We start from the raw sequence: 17,128 nt of genomic DNA on the forward strand, positions 1-17,128 counted from the left end.
TTCCCCCTCACGCCTCACCCCCTTTCCCCTCACGCCTCACCCCCTTTCCCCTCACCCCCTTTCCCCTCACGCCTCACCCCCTTCCCCCTCACGCCTCACCCCCTTTCCCCTCACGCCTCACCCCCTTTCCCCTCACCCCCTTTCCCCTCACGCCTCACCCCCTTTCCCCTCACGCCTCACCCCCTTCCCCTCACGCCTCACCCCCTTTCCCCTCACGCCTCACCCCCTTTCCCCTCACGCCTCACCCCCTTCCCCCTCACGCCTCACCCCCTTCCCCCTCACGCCTCACCCCCTTTCCCCTCACGCCTCACCCCCTTCCCCCTCACGCCTCACCCCCTTCCCCCTCACGCCTCACCCCCTTTCCCCTCACGCCTCACCCCCTTCCCCCTCACGCCTCACCCCCTTTCCCCTCACGCCTCACCCCCTTCCCCCTCACGCCTCACCCCCTTTCCCCTCACGCCTCACCCCCTTTCCCCTCACGCCTCACCCCCTTTCCCCTCACCCCCTTTCCCCTCACGCCTCACCCCCTTCCCCCTCACGCCTCACCCCCTTCCCCCTCACGCCTCACCCCCTTTCCCCTCACGCCTCACCCCCTTTCCCCTCACCCCCTTTCCCCTCACGCCTCACCCCCTTTCCCCATCGATGTCGGTATCCACTCTCTCTATGTTTTTTCCACTCCATTTGGTCCTGTCTCACTTACACCCCCCCCCCACCCCCTCCCCACACACACACACACACACACACACACACACACACACACACACACACACACACTGATCTCTCTGTCTCTCTCTCTGTGTCTCTCTTTTGAACGGGTACTGATTTGTACGCCTCTGTTCCATGCTTCTCTCACCTTTAATTGCCTTTTCACTCGTTGTTAACTTGTTACACTACACCGCCACACACACACACACACACACACACACACACACACACACACACACAGTCTGTCTTTCCATAAGCCTCGTCAATCGGTCGGATCAACAGGCTGACAGACAGACAGAAAGAAATAAAAGGCAATTTCCAGGGTGGTCTCTAGCACTCCACATATCAGAGAATATAGCATTAGCTCGGCCCTGCACAACCGTCCCCATGAGTACATGTTCCAGAAGACGAAGATTTATTTATTCATGCATACTTCTCTCTTGTCTATTTGAGACGTTGATGTCATCTTATTTTACTTTACGTACGTATCACGGTCAAAAATAGGCAATTTTGAAAGATTTCGCCAATAATGAAAATAGGGAGGCCAGGTTGAAACTGGTTAATACATTTTCCTCCATTTAACAGCGTTTTAATCAACGGCTTTGATGTCTGCAGATGCTGTCAGGTCTTTGGCTCCAATTAACGGCGCCTAATGAATTTGGCCCATCTACTGTTATATGAATAGCCCCCTTTTTTATTGCGTTAACCAATTATAGATCTGACTGTGCTGCTGGTCATGTCCTGCTCTTACATTGGATTCCCCCCCAGGGGTTATTGATTTCATGTTGGATTTGGCTGAACCATCCAATACAGCGCTGTACTGTAGGTCCGGGTGTGACGTGTGAGCCATTCCAATGCAATATGTGTATTGAATGTATATCTGTATACCGGTATGTGTAATGGTAAACAGTGGAAATAATTGCCACTCTTAGTGCAAAAATGTTGTTAGTTTGTATACATTGAGGCGAGTGGAGAGATGGTGAGAGGATGTAAACAAAACTCAACAACCCTCACAGCTAGCAGGTGTCATTTTGCAATGCAAAGGGAATTAATTAAACTCTTATTAAAGAGATGAAAGGCTCTTGTTTCACAGAGCACAGTGAGTGATGAGCTTGTATGTTCCTTACTGGACTCTTCTGTTCTAGACTTTGAACATCTTAAAATTAGCTTAAGGGAGGACCGGCGGCGGCGGCGGGCAGACAGACCACGTCTTCACGCTCATGTCTCCTAGTGATCTCCATATGGCCATGAAAGGGTTAAGGACTGACATGTACAGATACTGTACATATCTCCATAATGGGCAGGTTGGTTCGGCGGTTCGGCGTAGGTGTCTAATAGTAACAGGAAACTACCAAAAAAGTCTATTCTCTGGGCTGTGGCTGAGCGGTCCAGGCACCTAGGCCGGTAATCCAGCCTGACGGCGTGTCGCGGGTTCGAGTCCCGAGCCCGCCGGCCTTTTCTGCATGTCTTCCCCCCCCCCCATCTCTCTCCCCCTTTCCTGTCCAAACATTACTGTACCCTATCAATAAAAAAAATCTATTCTGGGTTCTACAATGAGCTTTTGTTTTGTGGAAACCTGTTGTGAATCCAGAGGTGCTCTGATCGATCGATTTTCACGATTTTCATCTTTGTGACAGGCCTAAACATTCTCCCCTTCCTCTCCACACACACACAGGAACAGTTTTGACGTGCGTTTTGACATATTTTTTTGAAATATTCAAATTTCTCCCCTTATGCACAAGATTGGTATCGGTACCCGGCAGACCGTGAGAAAAACAATCAGTGATCGGGATCGGTCCCAAAAAACCCAGATCGGAGCACTTCTAAAACCCACTGTACTACAGTTTAGATTAGATATTTGTATATATACACTACTGCAGGGTAAGGGTTGTATTTAGAAATACAAGTATAAATCCGTGTGTTTCAGTTCTAAAGGGCCACATGATCTAAACCAAAACCCTAAGCCATTTTCCCTCTGAAATGCACACCATTATCCTTCTAAAGATTAACATTTAGCAACCCCAATCACAAAGCGTCTCTCCATCTCGCTCAAGAGAGATCAATACAATATGTTTCATCCAAATCTCGCCTTTTATTTTAATCAATCATTGATTATGTAAAGCACAACCATTGTTCTTTGCAGTTAGTTGGTTTCTTTGTTAACTACTTAAACTCTATACTTCATTGACTGGGGGTCCCTCAGGGATCTATGCTTGGTCCCCTCCTTTTTGCTTCTGCATACACCAAATCTCTGCACCAAAGATCTACATTCCACAACCTCACTGTCACAATGCGCCGCAACAATGCATTGTGAGTAGATTGGATGTGGTTACATCTGAAATGAGGTGTGATCATATATTTTTAGAAGCTGTTCTTTATCTGGCCTGCACATTATTACTACTACTTTGTGTAACAAAAAAAAAGGAAGAAAAAGAAAAATGCAAGAAAGGATTAGCCTCTTTGGAGTCTTGGGGCAGTGGCTCCCGTCGTAAGCCAATACGATTAGGGACGCTCTGCAATGCTGCTCTACCCGTAGCAGAGCTGTTGCTGCTGCCTGCTCCTCCATGCTTGTCACTGTGGATTCCAGCGTGAGTTGACACCGACACTGTGGCATCGTGTGCTGTGTTGCTGTATTCTGCTGGACAGCCATTTCACTCTGCTGCCCAGTTTCATGGTCAGGGATACTGTGTGTGAGTGTGTGCGCGTGTGCGTGCGTGCCCGACCACTGCACGTAACTAATCACCCTAACAGGGTAAATAAGGAGCATTGGGTCTTTTCTCTTCCTCTTCATTCAACTATTTTGTGTTTTATACCTGCATGTCTTAAATTGTTTTATATAATGTATGTAATCTCGTCAGCATTGAAAATGAGAGAGCACCTCAATTGCTCTTTCGAGAATAAATATAGGTTTCAATCAATCAATCAACGCATACTACTATTACGTTTGTGCAAGATGAGCCAATGCTTTTGTTTTATTTTTTGTTTCCCAACACGCAGACTCACTTAAAAAACATCACCACCACCTTCTGATACTAGCCTTTTGGTGTGCTGGCTACCATGTCAGGATCTACTCAGCAGATTGACTTGCCATCAGAGGTGGGGTTGACACCAGGCAAACACAGGGAGAATTTCAATGATGCTAAATTATGACTTATAGAAAAGGAATAAAATCCACACTCTCAGTCGAGAAAGAGTCTTTGTTTAATAATGATAGTGCTCCGCAGCAGCAGTCATACCAGACAGACAAACGCGTCTCTGCGCGCAGGCCTTCATCAGTGTCAAAATTGGCAATAGCAACGGAAATGACATGGTTATATAGGATTTTTTGTTCAATTAAAAGGGACTATACAGCCGTGTCTCATTATTAAAAAGGCATACATAGTAGTGAACATACATATTATTATAAGAAATCATTATTGTCTCATTTCAACTTACAGAATCCACATTACAAAAAAGGTTATTCATAGAAAACAGTTTAACACCAATTCTTCATTTAGACTTTTAGCAAATACAGTGTTTAAGAAATGGATCCAAAATGCTTCACGTTGTAATAATAACCGATCTCTGTCCCCACCTCTCTTTAAAGGGTTGATATATTCTATGCCTTGACACCTCAGGGTACATATGTCATGTCCAGTACTGTTGAAGTACAGAGGCAGACTTTGAGAGACAAGCCTCTGAGTCTGAAATTAGTTTATTAATTTTCTATATGTTCTCTTTGAATCTGCACCCAGCACACGCCTGAAACTATATAAGACTAGAGTGGGCCTTTTCCCTTGAAGTGAGCTAAATTATGACTGCAAGACATACTGTATATTGGCCATTTCAAGAATTAATGCAATTGGGGAGTGACCTGGCACGTCAACTAATCTGTCTACCACATTCATAGTATCTAAACGTTGTAAAAAAAAATTGGAAGGATGCACCAAACTCACTGATGGAGAACAGTGGATTATACAGTACAGTACTATTCGCCTCAGCCTATTGGTCAGCAAATATGATGGATTATTTTAGACTGATAGTTGAACGACGAGACTCACTTTGGACATATCCCCAAGTCATAGAGCCTGTTGTGTGGTTGTTCAGCTTAGTGGCTCAGTTCAGCCTCTCTCTCTCTGTCACTCTCTCTCTCTCTCTCTCTCTCTCTCTCTCTCTCTCTCTCTCTCTCTCTCTCTCTCTCTCTCTCTCTCTCTCTCTCTCTCTCTCTCTCTCTCATATATTCTGGCTGGGTGTGTGATTATGTCCAGGAGAGAGAGCATTGTCCATGGGCCAGCATTCTGCTACTGTAATGATGGATGGAGAAATGGGGTTCCTTCCTTCTTGTTTATCCTTCCTGCTGAGAAGTGCGGAACACACACAGAGACACACTAAAAAAGAGCAGAGGTTTCTCTGTCTCACTCTCCCTCCCCCATCGGTCTGTCTGCTTGCTTTCTCCGTCATGCAGTCTCTCCCCTTGTCTCATGTTGTCTCTTATTCTCTCTGGCTCGATCTTGACTTATTTTGTTGTCTGTCTGTTTCTGTACTTGTGTGTCCTTCCTGTTCCTGTGTCACTCACTCAGCATGTGACAGTGTGTAGACTTCCTGCCCTTCTCACAGTATAATGAAGAAAGGAGACACGTACAGTATGAACACTTGGCCAGAGAGAGACGGACAGGAAAATAAGTCATGGAGCGAGAGAGAGCAAAAGAGAGCGGAAGTTAGGAAATATTTTTTCTAGTGACATATTTTAGGACCTGAATCATGACAGAGAAGAGCAAGGGGAGAGAGAGGAGAGACCGAGAGGGGTGGAATTAAGTGAATATATATTATTTAGTAGGCTATATTTTGAAGTGACACACTAACATTGACATGGGCAGATAAGAGAGAGCACCAGATAGAGAAGGAGAGAGAAAGTAATGGACCCTAAGGGGTCCATTTGTACACTCTCATAGTTCATTGAACACTCAGGGTTTTACTGTGTGGATATATTTTCAAGTGACACTTTTGAGGACAAACAGTGGCTAGTGCCGAGGGCTTCGATCTGTCTCTGTCTCCCAGAGGAGTGCACGGATTTATTGACCGTCGCGGCTCCGCTGATATACAGCCCAGACAAGACGCGTTTATATTCAGAGTTGTTTATCCAAGTGATAATTAGATGGCATTTATTCACCGGGGAGTAAATAAAAATTGCCCACTGGTAATCTTCTTCACGCCTTGCTCCGCCATGGTACTCTCCCTAGAATCTCTGCCTTCAAGTTTTGACAGGGCCGTCCCACCCAGACTCATAAACAAACTATGCCAAAAGTATTTCAAGATGTCTACAGGCATCTAGTCTGTGGTTATGTTTGCATTATTCCCCCCAAACACAAATATACCGCAAGGCAATTCTCGTCTTCACCGCAACTCAGTGGTGCACAATAGAAATAGCTCCAGTGCATTGTTGAGATGCTTTGCAACTCTGTACTGTACATTTATAACGATCAAAAATAAATATTATATGTTGTGTCCAGGCGCCAACATTCTCCCATCCTTGTATTGTACACTTCCTGAATGCAGTTCCAATTTGCTTTGCGGAAACAGTGCTGCCTCCTTGTACAATTATACTATTTCCAGTACCCTACACAGTAATGTCAGTTCAGTCAGACACTCTTGTCAAGATGAAATGAATTATTGCGGTGATATTTCATTGTATTCGTCAGTGTGGCTCTGCTCCTGTGAGGCTCCATAACAATCTGTGCAACCATGACACAGACTATCAGATCACAAACCCCCCCCCCCCTCCAAAGCAGAATAAATCTACACAGTTATGGACACGATAATAGACATGAACCTCTCATAGAGAAGAACTTAACAATATACACAGTTATGGACATGATAATAGACAGTATGAACCTCTCATCCGAATAACCTAACAGAACATGATACGATAGGCTGTATAATGAATGATATTCCTGTCATAGTGAAAACCTAAATGCTACTACAGGAGGTTTAATCACTGAGAATTTGTCATTTGTGGTAGCAGTGAGAGATGTTGAGCATGTAAGATTGAGTGTCGGTCTGTTTAAATAGACAGTGTTGAACCGTTGGGGCCCGTGGCCATATGTGATTGGAGGGCTTATGCGAGTGGGACTTTGCTTGTGTTCTGTGCCTGCCTGGAGTGAACTACCGCAATGCTCCATTTTATGAAATCATTTTTAAAAGTGAAAGGTTTCCAGGTGCCTCCTGCCGTTGCTCCAGGAACCATTGTCTGCCTCTGTGTGTCTGTCTGCCCTTTTCATTCTCCTCGCTGGATGGCAAGCTTCCCTGACATCTGTGTGATACTCAACGTTTATTCTTCCTGACCATGAAAGAGACATGCTGTTGGTGTGAGTCATTCAGAGTAACAGAGCACTGTGTCAATAAATAAATTACCGGTAATTGAAATAAAACTTCGCCACAACCCAAACCAGTGTAATCAGCCAAAGAACAGAATCTACGTATAAAAATAGAGATGTTGTTTTTTTCCTCTGCCACACACTTTTTTTGTTCAACCTCGCTCGGCTATGGTAATCTTGCAATATCCAGGCATCCTCGCCCAGGCTGGGTCGCCTGGGCGAGGGCGTCTTATGTTGCAAGACCCCAAACACCCAATAAACCCAGGATACATCACTGATGATGTGTCTAAATCGCACCAAAAGTGTTTATTAGAAGTCACTTTTGATCTTTTTGTTGCATTAGTCATTTATCACCCTTTTCCCCACCACATTGAAATGTAACTATGAACAAGTCTGAACAAAAAGTTACTCTGCAGAGAATATTGAACTCAACGATGAGTTCACTGGTTGGTACAGAGAAGGCATCGTTCCTTTCCAGACAGGGTATATGGTGTTATTGATTTCACCCAGTCATACTTATACTATCTCTCTCTCTCTCTCTCTCTCTCTCTCTCGTCTACCTCTATCCCCATCTCTTTTTCTGTCTCTCTTTCTCTTGCCTTCTGTCTCCCCGCAGATATATATAGATAATGGGCTGTGTGCAATGCAAGGATAAGGAAGCCAGCAAACACACAGACGATCGTGACACCAGCCTCTCCCAGAGTGCCGCCGGCTACCGCTATGGGGTTGACCCGACGCCCCAGCCGTACCCCAGCTTTGGGGTCACGGCCATCCCCAACTACAACAACTTCCACACCCCCGTCGGTCAGGGGATCGCTGTCTTCGGAGGGGTCAGCACCTCTGCTCACACAGGCACACTGAGGTCACGAGGCGGCACAGGTAAGGGCCATGTTGATGTGTTTGAGATCCAAGGCTTGAGCTTTCCTTTTAGTGGCCCTGGTTTGGTTACCGTTGCTTCCTTTCAAAGTCAGGATAGTAAATCATGTAACAGTGTGCTGTAACAGGTGTATCACACAGACACTCCAAAACACATTAGGACTGACTGTATAACTTTTTATAATAACGCTGACATAGGACAAAGTATAGCACAAAGGCTTTTTTAAACGGTAGCTACAAAAATGCAAGATAACGACAGCTTGAACTGCATTCTGCATGATGTTTTATGTCCTAAGAATGTGACACCCCAAATTTCCCATAGTTGGATGGCATAAAAACGTCCCTATGCTGGAAAAAACCCTGATCTCCACTTCAAATATAGAAACATTGGGGGCCTGGGTGCAGAGGGGTCACCAAAATTACTAGGGTCTGTCCTCTCCAAAGCAATCTGTCCATTAGATTTTTGGATGTTTTGTGTGCGCAGTTGGTATTTCTGGCCTAATGTGGCACTAGGAGCGAGGAAAGGACATGATGGCATCATCAAAATCAGTAGTAGGGACCATCCTCTGGGCCTGGGGTCTATGAAGGTGCACCGAAAATTCCAAAGCAATGTTATCAGATACCGTACTTTGATTGGGACCAAGTGGTAAACAAGTGGTAAACAATTTACTGACCCACTGACATAGCCATATAGAGCTACTATAGCTGAATGCCCATGCAGGCATAACACTCATGGAGTCTCCAACATTAATACAGTACGCCCTTTCATGTTGCTGCTTTCTACAACCCCCCCCCCCCATTTCACCAGCCCATGCCCTGCCTGCAGCTCCACTCCCAGCCAACACTCCACAACCCTGCGAGGAACGTCCGGCTGGCATTAGCGTGGGTCTTTGTGTGTCAGGCCTCATTGTTTGTGTAGGGAATATTCCTAGTCAGGATATCCTTTATATTGGAGTGAGCGTCGGCCTCCGCTCTGCAGAGGAACTCTCGCAGTTTTCCACTCAACTTAGCAGGAGGCCTCTCCCTCTCAGAGTGTGGATTATGTTCAGTCAGCGTATATAATCCACTCAGTGGCAGGGGAGCCCCGGGCTTGAACCTTTTAATTTTCTCCCGGTGGGGCGATTTGGATGCGAGCTGCCCTTCCCTCTCTAAAAACTCTAATAACACATTCAGCCCTACTTTTCTGTCTCATACTAAAATATATATTTTTGGTTTAATGTTTTAGTTCAAGGTTTGTTTTTAAAAACGCCATTGACAATGAAGAGAAATTAATGTTTGTTTTGTCCCTAACACAAACATTAAATCCCGTTAACAATAAAGAGACTTTAATGTTTGTTTTGACACGGTTTGTTTTACATCATCATTACATCACCTAATCATAGCAACATCCTCAATGTCACTTCACAATTTATATATTTATATAAATTGTGAATATATTCACTATAAATTAAAAAAGTAAATGTATTTTGTAACTCTGATCATAACAATCCATATACTGTACATGCTACCCTACAGACAACCCTTGAGCCTTCTGGGAAGAGTTACTTTATGGGGCCGCCCAGGAACCATTTCTTTCTTTTGTCTAAAAATCACACCCGTGTGAAGTGAGGGGCGGTCTTATCATCATACATCATCATATATCATCTCATTCTAGATCAGTTTGCGTCCTCACAAAAAGCCAAAATCAGCCAATCCTCTTATCATACAACAGCCACGGCCATAGCTTAAGAGGTCCAAGTATTATAATGTCTGACATCTCTCTACCAGCCACATATAAGAATGCATTTTTACTAATCACTGTTACGACTCCCTGTTGGGTAGGGGAAAATAACAATAATGGACAGCTTTTAATTTAATTTTATTTTATTATCACTCTTTTTGTTTCAGCAGAGGCAAAACTCTTTCAGAATGGCTTCAGGGTGCCGGTTTACATTCAAGAGAACTTCCTAATCTATAAAATAAAAATTACCCCTACTCTAAAGTCCCTAACTGAATGAAAAACTAAAATACAATTATTCTAACAAGAAAAATACACTTAAGGAAACAGACTTAAACTTGCATAAACCAAAAAGAAGTAGAACTCAACTTACTCACTAAGGACTGTCCACAAACGAACTCACAGAACCGAACAGCAAACAAATGAAAGGGGAAAAACGTTGCATTGGGTGGAGAACAAGGTTGTCCTCACATGAGTCAAGTCAAACTGAGCATTTTATAGAGAACAGGTCAACAGCTCAGCCAATCGTGACCAGGGCGTGGACGGGAAGATCGAATGAGGAGAGGGGCGGGTCCAGGCTGGACCTGTCAATCTGCAGCCACCTGTGTTCAGCCACTTCACTCTCAAACTAGAAATCACTAAATCAGAAACCACGAAAACACACAAAGGATTGTAACTGCAAAAGGGGCATTCTCAGTGACAGTATATGATGCACATCCATTCATGCAGGAGGTCAGGTCGTCCTTACTTAGTGCAGCAGCCGGTGTTACAGCTCTTGCCACCCTCACACAGGCACCCAGACGCACACTTCTCGCATCCAGGGGGGCAGCACGCGCAGCAGCTGTTCTTGCACGTGGTGCAGGAGCAGTTAGTACAGGAGCAGGATCCAGCGCACCTGCAGGTTCCAGATGTGTTGCAGTCGCACTCATCCATTTTAAGTTCGTTCAGAGTTCTGGTCTTCAGTAACTGGTGTTCTTCTCTGGGTTGAGGATGTGTTGTCTCCACATAATATACAACGGGTGTCCCCCGTGGCACAATCGTTATGCAATGCTCAACCAATGGCACATCTCCCACCCAATCACGCCAGCCAATCACAATTTGCGTCCTCACTTTTCCGTCTTCAATTTTGTGTTTACACAAACCCGGAATGATGGGCATAGGAGGCCCTCAAAATACATCATTAACTTGAATTCAACACATTTAATTTAACACTGATGATAGTTCTGTCAAACAAATCTATGAGCCATCAAAGCTGCGTCAGCACTTGGAGACAATTAACCCATAGAAAAAATATATAATAATATTAAAGAAAAAGCTATATTTCAAATCTCTCAACTGACAATAGATGATGAGACAGTTTGAAAACCTCTTATCAAGTTGAACAGAAAAAGAAGAAAGAAAACAAGAAAGAATTGAAGAAAAATCTGGAGAAAAAACAAAAACACTGAAGACCTCTGAACTAACAGTAGGCCTATACATGATTGTTTGCTTATATAATCTCCCCAAAGTTAAGTAACAGTTTGTCCCATGACCTTACGTAACTAATGAAGTAGGACACCAAACCAATCATCAATAAAACCCTCACATCATAACCAGGCAACAGCTTTTGTTACGTGACAGAAAACAGGAAGCGATAACACTTGGGGTCAATTGTTGTGGAGATTAAAAGCGTCAATGTTTGAGCCTTAAAAGCACCACATTTGTCTTTCTGTCTTTATACCTGTCTGCCTGTCTGCCTGTCTCCTCTAGTTCTCTCCTCTCTGTCCATGTGTCTTTTTTTCTCTCATTCACTGTCACTCTCTAGACTCATACATACTCCAGTTTTTGGTGATAGCGTATCACCACGGTGTAGTTTTTAAAGGGTTGGAAAACTACACCATTAGGTCTGTCACGGTGATGATCAGCTATCACCGCGGACACAGACCCATCTCTCTGTTTTTACTATCAGACAAGTCTTTTCACTCTGGAGCTATCACCCCGTTCACTGATTGGTCTAGAAGTTGGGTAAACCACAGGGAGGCGGGGGACATCACCGCGAGTATGATGGCCTCAACTCTTATCACCGTTTTAGGTGATCAGCTATCACCTAAAACGGTGATAACCTATCACCAAAAACTGGAGTACCGTATGTATGAGCCTTCTGTCTTTCACTCCACTCTTTGTTCTTTATCGGGAGAATAACAGCAGCCAGGTCCTTCCCATCGCAGCCGCTACCAATCAGTAGCCTTATAATAGCTATCCATATCACCCCCTGGTCCCCCGGACACCCAGATAGAGGAGGCCATATCACCCCCTGGTCCCCCATATCACCCCCTGGTCCCCCGGACACCCAGATAGAGGAGGCCAAGCTGACAAGTGAACTGACTCCCATCAAACTTCATTCTTTCTCCTTGAAGAAAAGGCCATTCATTGTTCCCATTTTGGTCCAAACACTACATGTGCTTTAGTGTGATTGTTCAGCAACAGGCACTCACTGTCCCCACCATCTCTTCAACTGTTTAGTAAATAGATAATACATTTTCAGATTGGGATATCCAATCAGTAGAAAGTACCCATACAGGATACATGATTAACAAGTGAAATTGGAAATGATTCAACCAAAAAAAGTAGCAGACACATTTTTTTCCAGGATAAATTATTTTTGACTGGATAAAATCGGTATCCTAACCTGACCTGAAAATGTATTTTCTGATTACTAACAAGCTGAAGAGATGTGACTTGACATTGTAATTGGCTAGCTAAATCTGTGGGAGGGGCCTATATTTCCGCAAGCATCTGTGCGATCGAGGCAACCACATTTTGCATTTTCCCCAAAATTGCACCTTTCCTAAACTTGACCGACGGGTAAGTGCCTCTGACACCAGACTGATTACCTCAAAATACATACCAACAATATGGTGGATTAAATGGTATTACCTACACTGTACATCATTTGGTGTTCATATATCCAAACGGGTAAGGACTATAGTATGTATGGTACTTTTTTATCTTGCAAGTGTGAGAACTGCTATTTAGAAGGCATTTGTAGAATCGGCCTCAACAAAGAACACAGCCCTTTTAATGGCAAACAAAAGGTTTTGCAAAGCAGTTGGGATCACCATTTTAACTGTGATGGTGCAGCGGCAGTGCTTGCCAGGCTTACTTGGTGGACGGTACACCTCCTGCCAAGAAAGAACACCCTTAAAGGTTAAGTGGGTGGTGAATATGGCTGTTAACATGCACCGCTGCAGCTGAGGATGTGTGTGGGCAAGTCACCTCTACTGGGCTACATTATAGACATGAGCGAAGCTTTCATTGCATTTCTAATGCACTCATCCCTTTTATCTGACCCACAGTGCTCTCCAATGGCATTTTCCCTTCTGGGTGTTTGAAGTGCGTTTAATACTCAGACCTCATTTTCAGCTATTTGTTCTTACAATATATTTGGATGATAGTCAATATGGTACAACCTGCAGGGATTGAGGTCTGCGTGTGTACTCTGTACTGTACCTTCCTCGCTTGGGAACGAAGCATGCATAATTCTTAATAATTACATGAACCCAAGCATCCCTATTCCGGAATAGGTGATTGGTGAAACATTCTGCAAAAATAGGCAAATATTAGGCAAAAATAACACACAACGCATTGCAGTGTTATGTGTTAACAGTTTAGGTCAACTAAATCAGGACCAAAAATGGACCAGAATTTGTTTTACTATTTAAATTAAGATGTGACCCATGCACCCTTTTATGGAAACGTGTGTTTGTACATGGCTGTCATCCCTAAATATGATGAGTGCATGTTTAAAAAAAGTGTGGGGCGCTCTTATCATCATACTGTACATCATCATACATCATCTCATTCTGGCCAATCACAATTTGCGTCCTCACTTTTGTCTTCAATGTTTGTCTCACTGTTTACATATTTTTGTGTTCAATGTTTGTGTTTACACAAACACTCAAAGCTAAACTGGGCATAGGAGGGGCTAGCACCCCTCAAAATAAAAAAATAATGTTGGCGCTTTCTCAGTCCAGACCTTGCGTTGCCACTTACGATTGTGAGGTTAATTCTCTCTTCACTAATCGCTTCTCTCTCTCTCTCTCTCTCTCTCTCTCTCTCTCTCTCTCTCTCTCTCTCTCTCTCTCTCTCTCTCTCTCGTCTCTCTCCGTCTCTCTCTCTCTCTCTCTCCACCATGTCTGCCTGCAGGAGTCACCCTTTTTGTGGCACTTTATGACTACGAAGCGAGGACAGAAGACGACCTCAGCTTCAGGAAAGGAGAGAAGTTCCAGATCATTAACAGCACGTAAGTCATTGCAGCTCCTTATCTACGATGACTGCAGGTGCTGACTGCTGAAACCGTCATACCTCTGTCTGTCTTAACCATTTTCAACGTGGATGATATCCTATTTGTCTTTATAATTTACATTAATGTAAAAAGAACCACCGCTCATCCGCTGAAAAAACTTAAGTGAGGTGCTGGAGCCACAAAGGGAACATCAGAAAAATAAAGAGAAGCTCCACACACTCAGATCTGCGCACAATCAATGTATTTATTTAGCAAGCTTTGTTCTACTGACCTTCAGGCGGAGCTTCCCTTTATTTTCATAATTTACATTAAAATGTATTTATTCATAACCGGTTTAAAAAAATAGCAGATCTGCAGCATCACACCACATTGTTAGATTGTAAATTGTCAATTTGTGAAGGCTTTAGTGTGTGTTACAGTGTGTGTTACAGTCACACCTGCCTGGGACCAAGTTGTTGTTATGCAGTATCAACAAGACAAACGGTGAGGAATCATAGTATGCGTGTACACAAACTTAGATGAGATCAGGAAGTCTTCCTTCTGAACTAGGACAGGAAGTGCAACTGCCCTCGTTTCCTATATGCCTGCAGCCATGTTAGCTCGTTTTACCGCCAGTCAGCGGAACTGCCCAAAGACTGGCTATTTGGCTAGCTGTGTGTGTGTGTGTGTGTGTGTGTGTGTGTGTGTGTGTGTGTGTGTGTGTGTGTGTGTGTGTGTGTGTGTGTGTGTGTGTGTGTGTGTGTGTGTGTGTGTGTGTGTGTGTGTGTGTGTGTGTGTGTGTGTGTGTGTGTGTGGGGAGAGTAAGAGGCATAACAGCTCTTCAAGCAGGCTGGCCTCAGAGCCTACGGATGGTTTTCATTTTCTCTCCCTCAGCATGCCTTAGTGTAGTCTCTCTCTCTCTCTGATGCTCTCTCTCTCTCTTTCTCTCATATGTCACAGCGACCCTCTTCTAGCTCGTCCTCCCTCCTCAAAGACATGTTTGTTTGTTCTGTTAGGGTTTCTGTTGCAGTGGCATTCGGCTGAGCCCCCAACGCCACTGACAGGAGGACATGCATGTTATGTAGTTTGACCCCATTCTCCTGTGCTTCCCCTTGTGATAATTACGCTGATCTGTTGGGCGCGGCACACCATGCACGACCTCATTCTACACGGTGACCTCATTCGTTGATACTGATTGCACCTGTAGTGTCTGTGCTGTATACACCCCTCCAACCCCACCATCCATATTCTGAGGCCGAACATTTGCCAAAATTAGCCAATCTATAAGCTCATACTATGAGCTTGTAGATCCGCTTGTATATCCGTTTTAGACAGAAAAGGGTGGTCCAAGTACGGCGCTAACTCAGGTCCAGTTTACTAAGTACCGCACCACACCACACCACACCATACCATACCGCACCACAGCACCACACCACACCACACCACACCACACCCAGTCAGCATCCTGGAAGACCCGTGGCACTTCCTGTGCATTCCTGTGCACCACCTCTCCTCCATCCTCCCACGCCTGCTGTTCCAGCCTGCTTCAGCCTCCCTGTCTGGTGGTGGTTGGCTCCTTCCGGCTGCTCACAGACACTGACCCCTACTGGAGATGTAGCGTAACATCAACACCATGGGATAACCCACAGCCACTGCCAAGCCTCAGCCTTTTCCTCCTAACCTAATTTTAAGTCAATCGTCAAGGCTGGGCCTTAGCTGGCATTATGGCGGGCGGTCCCTGGCAGATGCCTGCTCAGGCTGGGGGGCTCACGTGAACAGGCGCGGGGACGCCCGGAGAGATGGCGGCAGGGTGCCAGGCACCGTGGCACACAGAAGGAGCCGTTGTCCCTTTTGTGATGGCATCTTAACACGCACAGGAAGCTGTGTGTGAATGCACGTGCAGCGTGTGAAGGGGGGACCTGAGTGTTGTCAGGGAAACCTTGTATCTCCACATTGATTCTTTTTACCCTCTTTTTTGCATCACGACGCGCCGTGAGCTTGTAGGCAATTCTGCCTTTTTTTATAAGCCTAACCATTTGAAAGTAAAATGGCTGCTCGTTGCTGTCGGGAGGAAACCACCTAACTCAATTTTTAAGGTTTTTGATTTGTTTGCATCAGTGCTATTGAACACCTTTTACATATAGGTGTTGGTTAATTTTTTTTAACCAAAAGTAGTAAAAAGCACTTCGGACAAAACCTCTTAACTCCATTGGACTGCTAAACCAGCTAACTTCACCACCTTTCCCCTCTCATGCAAGTAAGTAATTGACAATATATAACAACTTTGATTGGTGCAGTATTGCTACAGTATGTTTTCAAAATATATGGTTTTCCTCATTTCCTGAAAAAACTTTTATTTTTCATTTTCTGAAAAATGAACATTTTGGAGTTCGGTGGTTTCTTTCCGACAGCAGAGATATATTATTATGTCTTCTTAACTCCATTCTTTCAGCACACACACAATGCTGTATTGTCTCATCTGCATGGGCAGAGGGGATTAGTGGCGCTTTAGAGCTATGCTTCTCAACGTGGGGTCTGGGAACCCCCGTGGGGGTTCCAGGGTGCCTGGAAAATGTGTTTAACACTTTAAACACTTTAAACCTATACAGTATATACAGTACATCGGCTATTTGATATCCGCAAGCTCCTATGGGACGTGTTGTGAGCTTGAGAGCTTGTAGATCTGACATCCTTTAACAACACAAATCTTATACGGCGGTCTTGTTTTTACAGGATGGGAGGGAGTACTTTGTTTACTGCTGGTTGGAGTCAAAGAAACAAACACGCCAACACACATTGTCTTCCCTCACGTCTCTCCCTCTTCCTTTCTCTTCCACCTCTTGTCTCTCAGGACAGATCGCTGAGGGCAGGATTCCCTCCGTCTGTCTGTCCGTCCGTCTGTCCGTCTGTCTGTCTGTCTGTCTGTCTGTCTGTCTGTCTGTCTGTCTGTCTGTCTGTCTGTCTGTCTGTCTGTCTGTCTGTCTGTCTGTCTGTCTGTCTGTCTGTCCGTCCGTCCGTCCGTCCGTCCGTCCGTCCGTCCGTCCGTCTGTCTGTCTGTCTGTCTGTCCGTCCTCTGTCTGTCCGTCCTCTGTCTTTCCGTGCCCCGTCCCTCCTCCCCCTCATGTCTCTCCGTGCCCGGAGCGTTGCACTGTGTGCACACACTCATTCTTCTGCCTCCCGAGGGGATCCTCCGCTCCGCTCGCCTCCCTGAAC

At 44.9% G+C, this 17,128-nt stretch overlaps 1 protein-coding gene across 3 annotated transcripts in view; it reads left to right on the forward strand.

Annotated features, from left to right (window-relative positions):
• fynb (FYN proto-oncogene, Src family tyrosine kinase b) overlaps positions 1 to 17,128 on the forward strand; it is a 95,882-nt gene that overhangs the window by 42,099 nt on the left and 36,655 nt on the right. For all 3 annotated transcript variants that reach the window (XM_080790185.1, XM_080790187.1, XM_080790186.1), the window contains 2 exons: positions 7,675 to 7,937; positions 13,837 to 13,933. In XM_080790185.1, the coding sequence (XP_080646311.1) occupies positions 7,688 to 7,937; positions 13,837 to 13,933 (347 nt within the window). In that variant the 5' untranslated portion in view covers positions 7,675 to 7,687. The remainder of the gene's footprint in view (positions 1 to 7,674; positions 7,938 to 13,836; positions 13,934 to 17,128) is intronic.

Source organism: Protomyctophum bolini (assembly GCF_963924005.1).
Source record: "Protomyctophum bolini genome assembly, chromosome: 19".
NCBI classification, from domain to species: Eukaryota; Metazoa; Chordata; class Actinopteri; order Myctophiformes; family Myctophidae; genus Protomyctophum; species Protomyctophum bolini.